Source organism: Anarhichas minor, unplaced genomic scaffold, assembly GCF_050575085.1.
Source record: "Anarhichas minor isolate MPS153535 unplaced genomic scaffold, ASM5057508v1 ptg000027l, whole genome shotgun sequence".
Taxonomy (NCBI): domain Eukaryota; kingdom Metazoa; phylum Chordata; class Actinopteri; order Perciformes; family Anarhichadidae; genus Anarhichas; species Anarhichas minor.
Genome location: NW_027466473.1, coordinates 15,749,927 through 15,767,176, shown reverse-complemented (window position 1 = coordinate 15,767,176; position 17,250 = coordinate 15,749,927). Strand labels below are relative to the sequence as shown.

Genomic DNA, 17,250 nt, shown 5'->3' with positions numbered 1-17,250 from the left:
TCTGTCATCCTTAATTCAGGAAATACACATATCACCACTAGAAATATATCAAAAGTAGAAAAGATTTATATCACAAACTGATTCTGAGAAACTGGTTCATGCTTTCATTTTTTAACAGATTACATTACTACAATGACCTTTTTAAATGGATTATCAAAACGCTCAATAGGAAGACTTCAACTCGTACAGAATTCAGCTGCCGGAGTTCTTACCGGTACAAGAAAGCACCATTACATTACTACGATACTTAAATCCCCTCATTGGCTTCTCATTCAACAGATAATTCATTTCAACATCCTCCGATTGGTTTTAAAGGCGTTGCATGGTTCAGCTCCCCGGTATATTTCTGACCTGCTCACTGACTTTACCCCCACCACACCTCTCGGGTTATTTTCTTTATTGTTATACGATTGTGTTGTGTATGCTTGCTGTTCATTTTCTTTCTTTCTTTTAAATTTTATTAAATTATATTACTTTTCTGCTTATATATATATATATGTGAAGTATAAAGGTTTCTTTAATGCTGAATTCAGCCAAGCTTAGTTCAATAACCAGATACCAGTGGGATTCACTCCAAAGCCAGGGAGATACTCTTCCTGCAACACTGCAGGAACGCTCATTAGCTGAGCCTCAGTTTTTCAAAATATCCCTTTTGTCAATAATATTTTCGGATAAGAGAGCAAATAATGGATTTGCCTCCTTGTATAGAAGTCTTTTGATGCTAAATATTGTGTCCAGTGTGGCATATGAAAGCATTTATTTGGATCCCTTGTTCGCTGTGAGGTAGAACATGAACTTTCAATGTAATCACAGCAGCAAGAAAAACATCCATCACAACAATTGATGTAATAAAAGTGTGACATGGTACAGCAGACCTACAGAGTCATATAAGAGGCAGGAGGATCCATTAATATGAGCACAGATCGATACCAGAAGTTCTGTGCAGTGTGTGAAAAAAAAATCATTTCTAATTACATTATGCCCTAAGTTTAAAAGAAAAAAAGAATGTAATTTGAAGCTAAAGCACCTCTTCGCTAAATCATGTACATAACCCAAAGACCTCCTCCTTACTTTGCCAAACCATTGCATCGCTTCCAAAGGCAATCCTACCCATAAATCAATGGGGCCTGGAGTGGTACTGGCAAACCCCACACCATTAAAGCAATAAAGAGACAGACTGACGACACCACCCACACATCAATGACAAGCACATGGACACGACACCAGCTGCAAAAACATGCACACATATGGGCGGTGCTGCAACATACTTCACCACTGGAGCGCATGCAGAATGAGTACAACTGTATGTGTGAGGGAATGAATGCACATACTGATGACTTCATGTTTAAGGGTGTGCAGGATATGTTAAACTACAAGCAGGCACTTGTAGACGGGGTGTGTTTAAGGTCAGGGCAAGCAGACAAAGACGAGACATGATGAATAGTTCAAAAAGTAAATAGTTGTTCAACGGGGACTGAATGCCCGATTTTTATAATCCACTCTTTCTAAAGATCCCGCCTTTTAGCTTTGAAAATTGCTCTATTTAAGTACACATCCAATCAAGTTCTGCATTCGACTCGTGTTATAAATAAGTATAAATGATGTTATAACTGGTCATTTCCCTGTTGTTTCTAATGGCACTTTAGTGTGACTTCCCCTGCCATTGTGTAATATATTTCTGCCTCGCAAGACAGACGAAGTCTTTGGAGCAATTCATGGCGCACGAGGCTAATGCAACCTGTCTGATCATAAAACTGTTTTATTGGGAACGCAGCACAGCCGTCTTTTCAAGGTTATGGGAGTCACTCTGCACAGTCTAACACTGACACCTACAGGCTTCAGCCTGTCCTGCAAACACATCACATCTATCCGTCTTATCTGACCCTCACGCTACACGACGCCATCGACACACCGCTGAAGCTTTGACAGTGATGCGCATTAAGGATCGGTTTCATCTTTTACTCATGTCTCGCATGCATCGTGGCTACTTTTCCATTGATTTACATGTTTCAGGATAACTTTTGTGTTTGTGCAGAATCAAGCCTGAGATTCTAGAGAAATATGTCGACAAAATGATTAAGACTTCCTTATACTGAAACAGGATCTACAAAGCATAGGCTGGATGTGTTCACGTAGGAATGTAAATATATAACACAGGAAATCAATGATATGATGTGATGGAAGCAGATCACATTAACACACTTTTCAGTCGCAGTGCATGTGATTCAGGCCCGGAAATAGTCATCGAGTACAAGCGGAAACAAATCGAATGACAATGAGTATGATCACGCTGATGTCATCGGAAAACCGATGACCTCATACTCTGTCACCACAGATACAATGACACTGAACAAGGCAGCTGCCTGTCTGCAATCAGACAGCCGAGCTCTGAGTGACACCAAAGACAGGAAATGAGGATCGGACAAATCAGACTGATGATGATGATGATGACCGATGCTGATGATGATGATACGGTTAACTTTCGGGGTGACGGAGAGGCTCGGGTCGCTGTGCTCTTACCAGTGTGGAAACGGCGGAGGTGTACATTGGAGTGTGTCCCGAAGACATCAACACAGGCTGCAAAACAACAGAAGGGAGAGGGTAATTGTGCAGAGCATGCGGATGGGAACAGGGGAAGAACAGCGGGTACCGCCTTGTTTTTTTTCCGTTCATATGACACCCTCACACATGTTGACATCTGGGTTCACAGCGGAGGTCCAACAGAACCAGGTTACCATGAAGTATATTATTAATAAAATCTATAATAAGCTGATACTAGATGCTTTGAATATGACATACATGCCACATACAGTGTGTCATAAAGAAAGCGTATAGTACACAATGTATGAAAACACAAACACTGGCTGTGTTTACCTGCATTTTCACAGACCAGTAAAACTATTCCACAACAATTATACAACCGAGGCACTTGCCTATTTATTAATCCGATTACATTATGCGCTGATTATTACATAGTAAACCACAAATTAAATGATGAGCGACAATAGGACAGAAAAAACCCACCACATACCATATACTTGATGATCTAGCACCTCTTTCCCCCAACCAGTCATTCATAACTCTGAAGCTGCTACTCTAAACAATGCACTCTATACCTATGAATTTCACAAAGAGCAGCAGTGCAGCATTTTCACATGTCAGGAGACACTTTTCCTCCCACTGGAAAAGTTTTATATTGCAGCAAAGCACGTCATTAAAGTGTGAATGTTGGGACAGCTGTATTTGCTGATCCAAGTAGCGCTACCTGGGAGGTGGATTCATGCTGATCCTGATATTTACAGATAATATATGTGCACATCTCTTCCCTAATATAGACATGTCCTTCTATTAATAGCTTCACTGGAGACATTTTGGACTTATAGTGCCTTGCTTGATGGCACATCAGCAGTAGTTTTATAGTAGCAAAGAGTATTTAACTAGCACTAATTAATTTTATTTCCTTGCAGGTGGATTTGTTCAAACAGGCAACGTTGTGCTTACAAGTCAACTTCCCTCAGCTTTCTGCAGCCAGACACAAGCAGGGAGAGGGGTGCAGGAGAATCATCCAGCTAATGAGGGAGGTGAATGTGAAACATGGGGAAATGAGATTGATTCAGGCCAGCGTATCCTCTGGAAATCATGTCACACTGTGATGAAAAGGGCCACAAAACTGTAAATACTGAGCCACCATGAGGTCATCATGACACTGTGTCAGGAAGTGCAGATAAACCAGACACTATCGTCATCATTATCACATCATCATCAGCCTTATTCTCATAATCACAATCATCTTCATGAGCATCAAATAGCAAAAAAACAGCCTTCATTATGTTCATCATATTATCCTCAGATTTAATCATTTCTTACAATTACGCAATTATAATGGTTCAGACATGAATCAGAGTTACAACGCATCCTGGAAAACCTAGAAAACTTGTTTTGCCTACGTCTGCAGGTGTGTTTGATTCATGCTGTGATCAATTTGACATGATTGCTAAGCATGTAAGAGATGATTTGATAGATACGTTTTAACCATATGCTGCACCGTTTTAAAATCAAACTTTAAAATCAGAGAGGAACATATTGGTGTATAGCGCTACTGCCGTCTGTCACACCAGCTCAGTGAAAACGTCCTGTAGAAAAGAATGGTAACCCTGATTAATGCTAATACTTTCATGTCCCTCATGAGGCTCTTTAGGTAAAAATAAAACCAAAAAGTGTTTGTCCACAGCCATCTATCATCCTGGGATTGAGTTACTTTTAAACAACTACATATTTAAAAAAAAATACTTATTCAATGAAGCAGACCACTGACATGAAATGATGCAAACAATTCACTTTGAAGTGAGCCCAGACCTTTCTACTTCTCAGTGCATTCACTTCTCCCTGAAGAGAAACACAAGACTTCATGAATAATGGCAGCATTCCAGAAATAGAAAGAGGGCAAATCCTGGTTCCCAAAATGTTGTGAACAACATCAACATTCTGCCTTTTCATGCGATAGGACAAATGTCCTCAAGATGGAGTTTTCCTGCAGTGGAATAACAATTAGTGCTACAATATTTATTTCAGATACTTTCCCCCACCAGTTTTGTATCTCGCTCTAAAGGTTTGATTCAGTATTATCTGTGGACAAATGGGAACAAATCTCCAACGTGTCTGTTAGGACGAATGGGACTTGTACACATAAGTATTACCTCTAGTGGTTATATCTGGAGGGATAATGTGAACAAAGCTTTGTTTCCATACAATGTGGATATTGTTGGCTTACTGATGTTAGAATGGAGGTCTATGGCACAGAGGAAGACTTCGGCTGCTTTGGCAGTATTTGTGGTTCTGGTTATACAATACATTCATTATTGCTGTTGGTCTTTTCTTGAGATTTGTCAATATAGCAAACATAGAATATCACCGGGATTATGTTTTATTAAACTTTATCTGGAGACGTATTACAGATAACCTTGTTACTTACAATGTAATTACAGCTCGCCATGAAATCCTATTTCCTGTATGTTACCTGACAGATACACTGATTTACTGATATCACGAGCCTCCATGGAACGAATGAATGAGTCATGTAATGGATCAGAAACACTGCAGGGCACACATCACATTTTCTCTTAGATAGACTTTATTTAGACTTCATAAAGGTTGATTTTAGGGAAAGGAGAAAGTCTCCCTCCCCGTCACCGTGATAGAGTGGTGCACCCATCCACTGTGAATAATTACCGATCCCTTGGCATGTGCTGGATGACAAACTCCAGCGAGACAAAGGGGAATTAATCTAACCAGCAAGAAAGGTGAGAAAGGGATAGCAAGAAGCAAAATATTTCAGGGTTTCATACTGTTTTACTCGTAGTTTATCATCATGTCTGTGTAAAAAAAAAAACTGTTACCCCCCCAAAATCTGGTTTTCTTTCCTCACATGTTCTACTGTACTCCAGGATTTCATTGACCTGTGTTACTCGTGCGATATGCTGATTTCATGCTCATTTAATAATCCTGTTTGCACTGTGCCATACATTTGTTTCTAGTGTGCCATATGACGACTGGAACTGACTCTCCAATGCCACTCATTGTTGATTTGACGGTGTTCCTAAACTGAGCACTATATCTCAGAATAAAAAACATCCCCATGGCCTCCACAGCTCATGCTGAACAGCCTCTGTACGTTTTTGAATAGCAGCGGTGAAGCACAATAACTCAGCCTCTCCTCTCCGCTCATTAAAAGAGAGCATTTTAATGGACACATCAGCTCCTCGGGGATTTCAGTGAACTCCCATGATGGAAATTGAGAAACACTTTCCCCCTCAGAGCAAATAAATATATTGGAGCTCTTAAGTCTTAACAGCCAGTGAGGCTGTTAAAAAACATGTGTGGGCGTATGGGATGGATCGGTATTAAGTGTGCATTACAGCCTACACCTGCTTGCATTTGTAGCTACAGTATGTATTCGTTAATGCACTCCAGGCAACATGACTCTGCTCATATTCGCCCTGATGTCAGCGGTATCTTTTGACTGACCAGTAGATCTCATGTTCTCTGCAGTGTCTCCTCCTTTTGTCACGGAGCTCTCACAGAGGTTCGTGTCTCTGCATTTGTAAGACACGTGTCTTAAATATATTCTGTGAGATAAGTAGGTCAGTGGCTGTACAGGGAGCTGCTATGATTGTATCTTCCAAAGTTCTAGATGACTCTCTCCACTTCAAAATGTGAGTGTACCGTCTTCTTTCAGGAAATGGAAGATTCCTTCAACTACAGGTCAGGTTATTGAGATTTTTTTTAAATGTGTAAATCCCAATCATTCTGCTGTTACACATTCTATTCAATCAGTTTTTTTTAAATTGATCTTTGAGCACGTCCTGAAGTGGTTCAGGTCATCAGATTACTAAATGCATCTTGTGTCCACTTGTCTGAGATTTTCATGCTGTTAAGCTCTGATATCAAATTGCCCAATATGCACGGTGTAGCTCTGACAAGAGGCCGGGTTTCCTCATCAATACATTATATTCTCATCAAGGTATTTACAGTATGTTGCAGAATTAGAATTTCAAATACAGACAACACAACATTTTAAGTGCAAAGTTACAACAGATAATGTGTTTAATTAACCATTTGCGTGTGAGATAACTGAAATTCTTAATATAAATGTAACAAGCTGAGTGAATGTTATGTCTCCGAATGAAGCAAATTAGAAAAAGGGAAACCCCATTACCATGCCTATAAATCTGTCTGCTGATTGAAAATGGGCTCTCAGACCTAGCCTTTATAATAGCAAACTGGTAATGCAGTGCAAGTCATTTGGCATATCATTTTTTTTGTCTCATTTCGCTTTAATTTGAAACATTAATAAACATTAAAAACAGCGTTCTGCACAGTGCTGCGTCTCACGGAGCCAGTTAGGACACGTTGTGATGGACAAAAAGCTCAAAAATGGATATTTAAATAGTCCTAAGTGTTTTTTTAAATCGATAATATTCAAATGTAATTTCCAGCCAATTTTGACAGCCCAACTGCAGAGTGGTTCATGTGAATATAAGGTCACACTGTAGATATAGCACTGTGGTAAAGATTTAATTGTTGAAGTGTGTTTATTCTAACACAGTAACAGTCCCATTCCTAAATGCTGACAGCCAAGTGTATTGTGCTGTTGTGATAGCGTTACATATTGATCCAATATATGTGATTGTGTGTGTGTGTGCGTGAGTCCTACCTTAACAGGAGAGATATGTGTGTGTGGTGTGTAGCCATGTATGGCCTCCATGGCAGCGAGATTCTTGTCACTCATATGAAGCATCTCTGCACTTTTCCCTGGAGCCAGATGTGCTGGACTGTGCTCCAAGGGGGGCGTCTCCTCATCCTGGTACCTGTACTTCTGCAGACACACAGACACAGATGAGGCCGTTAGTCCAAACAGGTCTCATGTTTTTATAAAAAAAACAAAAAACGTCAGATGTCCTCCTTAACACACAATGACACAATGGTGTGAATGTCAAACTCCCTTCACAGAGATGCATTTCCATCACAGTGGCATCTGAAGCCAAATGTGGGCAAACTGTAATGCATGCAATAACATAACATGTTTGACGCCTACAAGTGATGGCATCACAGAGGCCTCAATACATTTCCATTGTGCAAAGTGCTCGTCCTCCACAACCACATGGAGCGACCGGATGACTCATAGAGGCTCCACGGTAGCAGAACACGCAGCTTCTTCCTAGTAGCCTGACACCTCTACCGATGGCCCACACCTGGGCAGCCCGCCAGCAGCCCACTGTTCTAGCCACACATGGTAGGTTTCATTCTAGGCGCGATCACACGAAATCTGCACACAGCATTTTCCATTACAAACGCGTCAGAAGGTGGGGAGGCATCACAGCGGAGATCTACCACACTGTCCTGTGAGTTAGCCCTTGTGTGTGTGTGTGTGCGTGTGTGTGTGTGTGTGTGTGTGTGTGTGTGTGTGTGTGTGTGTGTGTGTTTTTAAAGATACCGTACCGTCCTGAAGCCCCCGAGGCTCACAACATGCTCTGCTGCACTGCAGATGTGAAGCAGCCCATTCTCAAAATGGAGACATTTGGAGGGATCATCTGAATTTTGGCTGATAGCCTGATGGCCAGCTCTGCCACTCTCCCCCCTGTCTTTATTTATTTTTTTAATATATTATTTTGGAAGCAGACTGAGAGGGAGGTGCATCACCGAGCCCCCCGTCTCAGCAGACAGGCTGCTTAGCAACCAGAGCACAGCAGAGATTGCGGTGCCACAGTTGGGGCTGCCAGCATCGGTCCTGGATCACATTACACTGAGACAGCAAGAAAGAGAGGGAGTGAAACAGAGATGAAGATAAAGGAGAAAGTGAGGGGGATGGGTAAAAAATGAAAAAGAAAAGTGAGACCGTCCAAAAAGGGGAGCAGAAAACAGCAGCAGAGAATGAATAGTTGTTGACTTCACCATTCCTTATTACAGGTTGATAAGCTGGCAATTATTGATTTGTTTCTTTATGAAGCACTGCAGAGGCCTAACATCGCTACATTAATGTAGACAGATTCAATATTATGTAACTGAACTGAACAACTGTTGGTTGATTACTAATCTCCGTATAAGTAAACCCTACTATGTAAGATTTATATTAAATATGGAAACATTAAGTTGAAACTGAAAGATTCATATATTACATGAATCACAGTTCAGAGTAGCCCTGAGCGCTTTGGTCTCCGCTGCCTCCCCCTCTCCTGCACAACCAACATTCCTGCCGCCATGTTGCCTTCTGTCCCACTGGTGGGGGGATGTGACAGTCGATGCTTATATGTTACAAAGTGTCCTTCTGCAGAGGGCTTTAGGTGCATTTCCTCTGATTGTTGCCCAGTGTAGCACAAAAACATCATTTCGAAAATGCAAACAATTTGTCCAAGATTCCTTTATTTCCAGGTAAATTAATCCTGAATGCGGATTTCGCAATGGCGGAGCTGAATTATGACAAACGCAAATACTACGGATTCATGTGAAGTTAAAGGAACATTTTCCAAACATGTGTCACTGAGAGGCAAATTCTGGTCAGTCAATAACGGTTCGTTACGTTTCCAACTAGTGAATTGTATTCGTGAACCAGGTGTTCCAGATGTCAATCAGTTTCTGATCAGATGGTTAAAATGAACCGGTAGCTCAGAGTCCTACCAGTGAACCTGTTCAGTGAACCTCTCAAGATGACGACACCTTAACATCGACCTTTCGCTTTAGTATTTTTTCCGGTCCATACATTTTTACACGCATACTTTCACTGAGGCTACACTAATTCACTCACCATGAAATATTGTATGATTGTATAGCTCAAACTGGTAGAATAGATATCTGCACACTTAAATCTATGCAGAGAACACTTTATTTATATTACACAAAAGGTGGGTGGAGCAAAACACATATACAACACGGAGCACCCTATAATAATATCATATCATTTCATCAAATGGGGCTTTGAGAGGGATCAGGCATGAGCCATCGTTGATAAGAATTTTTTTTTTTTACTATGCCCATTTACTTGTGTAAGTGTGTCTCTCAGTACTACATTCAGCACTTTAAAGCCGTAGTTCACAGGAGGCGGAGCCTCTACCACCAGGGTGAGCAGAGCACAGGTGTGCTGCACACAGTGATTGGGATGTGATTTGTTTGATTCTACACCTGCCGTTCCAGCTGAACCCTGTACGCTCTGATGAAGGTCCCTTTAAACCGTATGCTAAAAATAACGTGTTCTCTGCATAGATTTAAGTGTGCGGGTATCTATAAAAAAGAAAACGTGAGCTAGTCATATCAGAACTAACAGAATTGAAAACATCTGTGATTCCTCATTGACACTCTTTGTGTAAGATCCATGCTCTTGATTCTGGTGGTGATATCGTTCATCATCTTGATCCACGTAAACATCTTGTTAATGAGGGACTTCTTTGATGTTTATTATCGTTCTATTATTTAGTTCAAGACAATTAATCTGCCTCTGTCTGCAATATACTTGCATTTACTGTTTGAATGATTTAAACTTGTACAAACAAACATCTTTACGATTATTATGTACTTTAATATATCTCAATTAGATTCTATGAAAACCCCCTAAGTATTATATCATCACACTTAAAGGTATTAAAGTTTTTATGTCTTACAATTCAAAGATTGTTTCCGTGACTGTGTAATGAGAGTGAGCTGTGTCTTTTATTAAAATACTGGTGAAAATACCAACACATAAAACTTTAATGCAATCTGCTGGTGTATGAAGATAAGTTGACATTATTTATGAATAAAAAGGTTAACATCGGAGAAATTATTTAATTCTTTTGTTTTATCATATGCACTCCCAATCCTACTATTATATTAACACAGAGCTGGATTAATACATAGAGAACAGACATGGTATGATACACAATATCTGTTTTACTAAACATGATTGGACAATGTGTTTTTCTACGGTTCTTAACAGCTTGGAGCAATTGTAATCTGCTTCTCACCATACACACAGGCCTCTAAATTACCACCATCGTGTCAGTCTATCACCGCGGAAAGAATCCGGTAGGAATTACTCCGTCGTAAAGGTCGATATAAGGAACGTCTCCACGGTTCGCCGCTGCATTTGTTGGCCCTCTTTATCGTAAGAACAGCACACTATGTGGCTGAATGGCCTGTTCCTGTAACGGTTATACGAGTTAACTTAATATAGAGCAAGTGTCAAATTCTATCTACCATCATCTCCGTTTGTAATTCAAGGACTAAGCTTGAGCTTTTTAAATTACTGTAATGGAATGAAAGCTAACCTCACCTCTCTGGCATATCATTTCCAAGAAACTGCAAATGCATTTGACGTGTACGGTGTTACAGGAGCCACGAGAAGGTGCAAATTAAAAGGTGGCAACTCCCCCACTGCATCTTCACAGAGTTTAAGCTTTTCTGAGTTCATCTATTTGCATTTTCTTTAATGATGATTAATCCGGGTTTTTTTTCTTCTTCTTCTTCTTTATTTGGATTAACTTTAACATTTGCTGCTGTGATGAACGTGATGGATTTCGTGCTGGGTGTTAAGTCTCTGTGACGCTTCACAGCGCTGTCAGGCTGAACTATGCTTGAATTTAGTTGTATCCAGTACAATACGTCTCAATGAAGTGAATCTGAAGAGGTAAAAGTGCTTAAATTAAACTGAATGAGTTATATAAATAGATGTTTAAATTATGTGTTTAATTTCAACACGTTAGCCTCATTTCTCTTATTCAGACAACTGCTAATGATACATTGTCTGAAACCAAACAGCTTATTTTAATAATCATCCAGAATAAACCGTGATGAATTATCCACAAAAGTTTTTTACAAATACTAAAAGTAAGACTCTTCTAGTTTAATATATTGACTGACCTGTGTATCACCTCAGACAATGTTCTACCTTTTGATTTGACCTCACCAGGTTTGTACTTAATACTTCTTAATAACATGCTCATCACTCATTGCTCTGCTCAATCAGTAGACACGACTGCATAGAAAACTTACATAAAATAAAGTATGTTTTAATGTATATCACCTGTTTAAGAGCAGGGACCCAAGGCTCCAGCTTTAGTTCATTCATCACTAGATATAGAAATTAATTTACCTCCCTCCGTGTTATGTAAGCCAGACACCTGCTGGATGTTAGTAGAGCAAACCCTCACACCCACCCACTGGCGCCTAACAGAACCGCCACACTTAAGCTGAATACTTGTAGACTTTTCATCGTGTTTAAAATCAGACATGTCACAGTGTCTCCGAAACATCATTGGTCACCTGAACTTTTCTTTTCCCACTACAACCCGTCAAAATCTCTTCTTGTTGCCTTCTCAGTTGATTTTCACTCTCAAGTGTCTTTTCAAGTGAGAAACCCCAAACACAGCTTTCATCTCATTTGCATTATCACAATCGTCGTTGCCAGCCAACACCTACCAGTACAACTGTTTTTGTTTTTTTTCTTCTTCATGTGCATGTACGCCCCAGACGACAGAAAAATTCACTCATCTTCTGCCAATGCTAACTTCAGACTATTCTCCAAGGTGTATCAGCACAACACTTTGACAACTGTTAGTATCCTGTAGCGATGTGTGCTGCAGCAACAACAACACTCTTTACATTTACCATGGGGCAGACTGCTTAAAGCTGCACGAGGAGGGATGTTAATGTAAGAATCGCATGCAGCCTAAATCAAAAAGTGGGGCTGCAACAAAGAGAAGCTTCTTATCCCCCCATGGAGTCGCTCCAGATTCACCCACTTTGCCCAAATCTGAGTCTGTTGTTGGGCGTAGTCCCTCCAATCTCCTTGTAATGCTGAAAATGAACAAGAAACACAAAGCTTCCACCTAAACAGGTCAACCACAGAAATATGGCTTTCTAAGAGTGTAGTTTGCAGAGTACATGCCTAACGAAAGGAGGATGTGTTTACTTATTCATGATTCATAATGTATTATTAATTAATTATTTTAAATCAAGCTCCAAAAAAAAACAGCAGCACAAGTATGATGGCTTTGTGCAGCTGATTATTGAATACAGAGTGATGGTGTTTCATATTTGGTGCCACCTGGACTGCATCAGTGCTTGTTCCCACAGGGAGGTCACTGAGGTGCACGTCCTGCCAAGTAGCACTACTCAAATCGTCTAAAACTTTGATCAAACATGTAAAAATACTTCCAGCGGTGCGTGTTGCGAAGCAGTAATGTCCCAAACAACTGAAGACTTTCTCTTAAAATAAAAAATGAAATCCCTAAAGTGCTGTTGGGCTTTCTTCACCACCAGAAGGCTTATCTTACTACAGTGAAACAGGAAAAGTCATAGAAAATATATAAAGAAAACACATGCTCAGCACTGTTTCAAAAACTCAACATTTAGTCTTCCTTACACTTCAGTATTAAACATGTGCTTGTTAATTTATGCTCATCTAAGCCAAATTAATGAGATTCTAAGTCTCATTTCTGTGGGATGATTCATCTTTGATAAGACCCACACAGATGTATCATCCTCAAATTTAATAATCAAATTAGAGTCATAGATACAGTAAATGGTGCGTGCTTGGCTGCAGTGCTTCTGCCGAGGGTAGTGTTGGGGGGGGGGGGGGGGGGGGGGGGGGGTTTCCATATTGTCTGTCTGGAGCCTGTTTTCACAGGAACTTTATGCTTATTTGAACGACACGAAAGGAACAATATTTATATAATATGTAGAATACATTGAACTTAACCAGGCTCTGGTTTTACAATTGCTTTCCCTAATCTTGCAAAAATAATGTACCTTGAGTTAAACCCTGTAAAACTGACCCCACAACAACAAATAATTGCCAAAAATGAATGTTGCTTGTATGTTGAGAAAGAATAGGGCTTCACGTTTTTGTAAAACAGCAGAAACAGCAGAGCCGTAAACGGAACACAAACAATTATCCCGTCTAACATGCAGCCAGACTTTATCTAAAAAGAATTCATTCAAACTACATGTCATTCTGCAGTTTAGAGGTCAGGTGAAACCTGTCCCCCCCCCCCCAAATTCTCCTCACAGGTCTCACACTCACACAAAGCTCAGTAATCTTGATCATTTCATCCCCTCCCCCAATGCACACAGAAACATGCATACACCAATTTTTATGCTGAGTACATACATTTGTATGTATGTTACACTTGTGGTGGGGGAGTGTGGTGTTAACCCTCCCCCAGCCCTCTTTTTGGTCCACACACACACACACACACACACACACACACACACACACACACACACACACAAACATGCAAGCGGAGGCCATGTTAACATACAGCACAGACGAGGTAATGGTTCCAATAGAAACAAACTTACAAACATATGAGGCTCATTTCACTGCTTATGTCTAAATAAAGGAAAATAAAAAGTTCTGTATAAATACTGGTCCATGGTTGGCGTGTCTACTTACTGTTCACTTTACATGCAGTCACCCTGCATCTAATATTAATATATAGGTCTGACCACACACTTATTATTATTATGAATTATGAAGGTTAATGTCGTGGAGGAAAAGTAGCTTGATTCTGTCTGTGTGCTACACTGAGGCTGAATCTGGCTTCGAAGGATGATGATGCATGTCTTTGCCAGGTGCTTGGCGAGGTGGGTTTTTAAATTTACAATGGTTGTAAAAAAGGGCCTCTGTTGGTTAATCAAGTAGTCCACCACCAATTCTCCAGCGATGATGTGCTCACCTCAAGGATTTTAGTGCTAGTATGATTATTCTTTGCATTGCTTTTATAGAAAGATACATTCAGGGCCATTTCTGTAGTTTTTTTATACCGCGAGTGTGCTACTTCCTCCTACAACCAGCACATCCATTGCTCACACAACACCAGCTGCAGTATTAGATAGCAGATAAGCTGGGAAGAGCAAGTTAGCAGAGTAGCGGCGACCCTGAATGCTCTAATCTGAGACCCGAACAGAGCATTAGCAAATATATGCTGCCGCACATTGTTGTCCCGCATCTCCCCGAGTTTACCGTCAAAGCCGAGGCTCGCTGCCCGTAAAGGAAGATGACACAAACGTCGGCGTGAAACAGATCAAATCCATAGGAGGAAATGTGTGTTTGCGGAGCTCTAAAAACAGTTACAGTATGTGAAATGTAAAACCAGCGCCTCACACACGGGGCCGCTCGCCGCACATTGCGGTGCAGCAAAGGCGAACCACCTCTGCTTTCATATCACCTGCTGATATTTTCCACGTCATTACTCTTGATCATCTGATTGATCCGCTGGTAACGAGTGAGAGCGGCTCGTTTTCCGGTCCATTTTCCAGTTAAGACGTCTGAGAATCGATTCTCGGGGTGAGGTGATCATCGATCTTGATATTGAGATGAAGGCACACTGATCCCCCGTGTCGTGAATCATTCATTGCATTTATACTCAGTTTACATTTAAACTCTGTCCTTTGGCTGCATTGTGTGGCCTTCTATGTATAAGCCCTGCGCTTGAATTGTGAACTTCAATGAGGCAGTACTGTACGTCTTGATTAAATGTTGTGAGGGCATCAATGAGCATTAAGCATAAAAGAGGACATTAAAGCACTGCTGAACGCTTCCAACCACATAAACACACGCTTTTAATTAAGATCCTGAATTGAAGATGACTGAGAGGCTGTGTGCTGTTGAAGAACAATGGCTATGCAAATAGATAACCATGGGACATCAGCATGGGAAATGACCAGTCATGTGATGGCTATTGTCACATAGATGTTTAACAGAGGTAGGGCAGGCAGTCCTGGAGAATGTTGGGGATAAAAACAAAAAAGGTGAAGCTGGAAATATAAAGAATAATAGTGACAAGAGGGAGCAGTTAAAGCATATTCCTACTGTACACAACGATCTGGCCAAATTCAATCCCACCGATAACAACCCACCACAAGACTGCGACAGACGGGATCCAAGCTGTTTGGGGGGCTACTGAGCCTGCTGGAAATATGTACAGAGCAGGTATTTGGACACGTTGAAGGGGATGCTAGGGCACTTGATAAATGGCCGTGTTGATATGCTGATAAAATAATAGAGTAGAGGCTAATCTTGCATCTTGGGATGATCAGCATGTGTAGCTTAGAAGGATGCAAATATGCTAATAGTTATACTGTATATACGGTGTATATTCAATATGGTTTAGATGAGCTGAACTATTATGAGCCATATCTGTTATGCTATAAGCATTACATACTGCGAGCCAAGCACAATCCATTCTAATTGAGTAGTTAATCACATTTTTGAAATCGGCTTTTATTACAGGCTAGTTTGCTTTGGAGCTCCTTTTCACTGGATGGCCATGATGACTGTGGAGGCAACTTGTGGGAGGATGATTTTAATAAAATTGTTTCCACAAGCAAGGCGTGGAGCCTCAGCTGGAGATACAGAGGAAGATATGAGCCAGCAGGGAGTGAGGCGGAGGGGACACATGGGATTCTCTGTGCTAGTAATACTCGACAGTGAGCACAGCAGGACCCACAATAATTTACCCAGCGGCGTCTCACAAATATAGAAATTATTCTTGTCTACCAGACAAAATGTATACAAATAATTACAATTAATGAAATATCACAAATATCCAGTTTATATCTAATCAGATTCTAGCAACAAGAAGGAACACAAACCAAAATGTCTGAACTGAATCAACAAACTAATTATCTAAAGCTCTGTACACATGCACACATCCCTTTTGGCAAGTGTTGGGACAAAGCCTGGACATGAGCGAACCAGTGTAGTCAGATTTGGCTTCAAAATGCCAACAGACTAGAGCGCCATGTGGAGGGAAACTCGGGAGCTGACTGCCATACTGGAAGCACCTGAAGCTGTGTGGGAGGGGCATCTGGTATGTGATGGACAATCAGTGAATGAATGCTCTCTCTTTGGAAATAAAAATACACTAAGATGAAATCACACTGTGAACACACAGCTGAATATTTGCCTGTTTTTCTTAATAAGAATAAGCAGCCTGATTCATCAGAGGGTTATAGAAAACAGTATCGGTGCACTGTTCCTGTTACCTGATTTCGAGCCTCTCTCTTGCGGTGTACAGTTTCTCTGATGATGAATGATATTTAAGTGGCTCTGAGCAATAAAGTGCATCTCCCAAGGTCAAAAGCATACCATGCAGTTGGCTTTGCAGGGATGCAAAGCTAAATGTGAAGCAATCAGCACGGTGAGCCATATAGGTTATAGCCCTAACCTGACCTGCCCTGCACGATAAGGAGCAGAAATCTGATAGAGATTGATGTTTCATTCATTAAATATCAGTAAACATGTATGGTGAAAGCAACAAAAAGACAGGAAAAAAACAGCCAACACTAAACGCAACCATGCATGCCAAGGATGCTGTCGTCTGTTTTGTGTAAATGGAAATCGGCCATCTATGAGCATGAAAAAAAGCCACCACGCGCTGATGTAAAGGTATGGTGTGAATAAGCTGGTACCTGAAAGCATATGGACATCAGCGATAGCCGTAGGTGAGTGTGATCACTGTACTAATTACTCTAGTGGCTGCCGTGTAATGAGCAAAGCGCGGTTCAAATGAGCCACAACTGGCACAAACCCAAACGCGCTATTTCTTACGAAGGCCTCTTACACATTTATACAAACCAACAGTCCACATTTGTGCGTCTCGAAGACAGTCGCTGCTACAACCGATCGGCTGCTGCTTATGCACCCCCCAGGCTTACCTTGCACCCGAACATGAGGGAGAGGGTCCGGTTGCTGCAGATGACCTTACACTGGCACAT

The 17,250-nt window shown here is 40.9% G+C and overlaps 1 protein-coding gene across 1 annotated transcript in view; it reads right to left on the bottom strand.

Annotated features, from left to right (window-relative positions):
• Window positions 1-17,250, bottom strand: part of LOC142959954 (disks large homolog 4-like) — a 27,698-nt gene extending 10,448 nt beyond the window's left edge. Inside the window, exons 1-3 of the mRNA XM_076101478.1 lie at window positions 17,191-17,250; window positions 7,214-7,375; window positions 2,521-2,577 (exon numbers count right to left, since the gene is read on the bottom strand). Of these exons, the coding sequence (XP_075957593.1) occupies window positions 2,521-2,577; window positions 7,214-7,375; window positions 17,191-17,250 (279 nt within the window). The remainder of the gene's footprint in view (window positions 1-2,520; window positions 2,578-7,213; window positions 7,376-17,190) is intronic.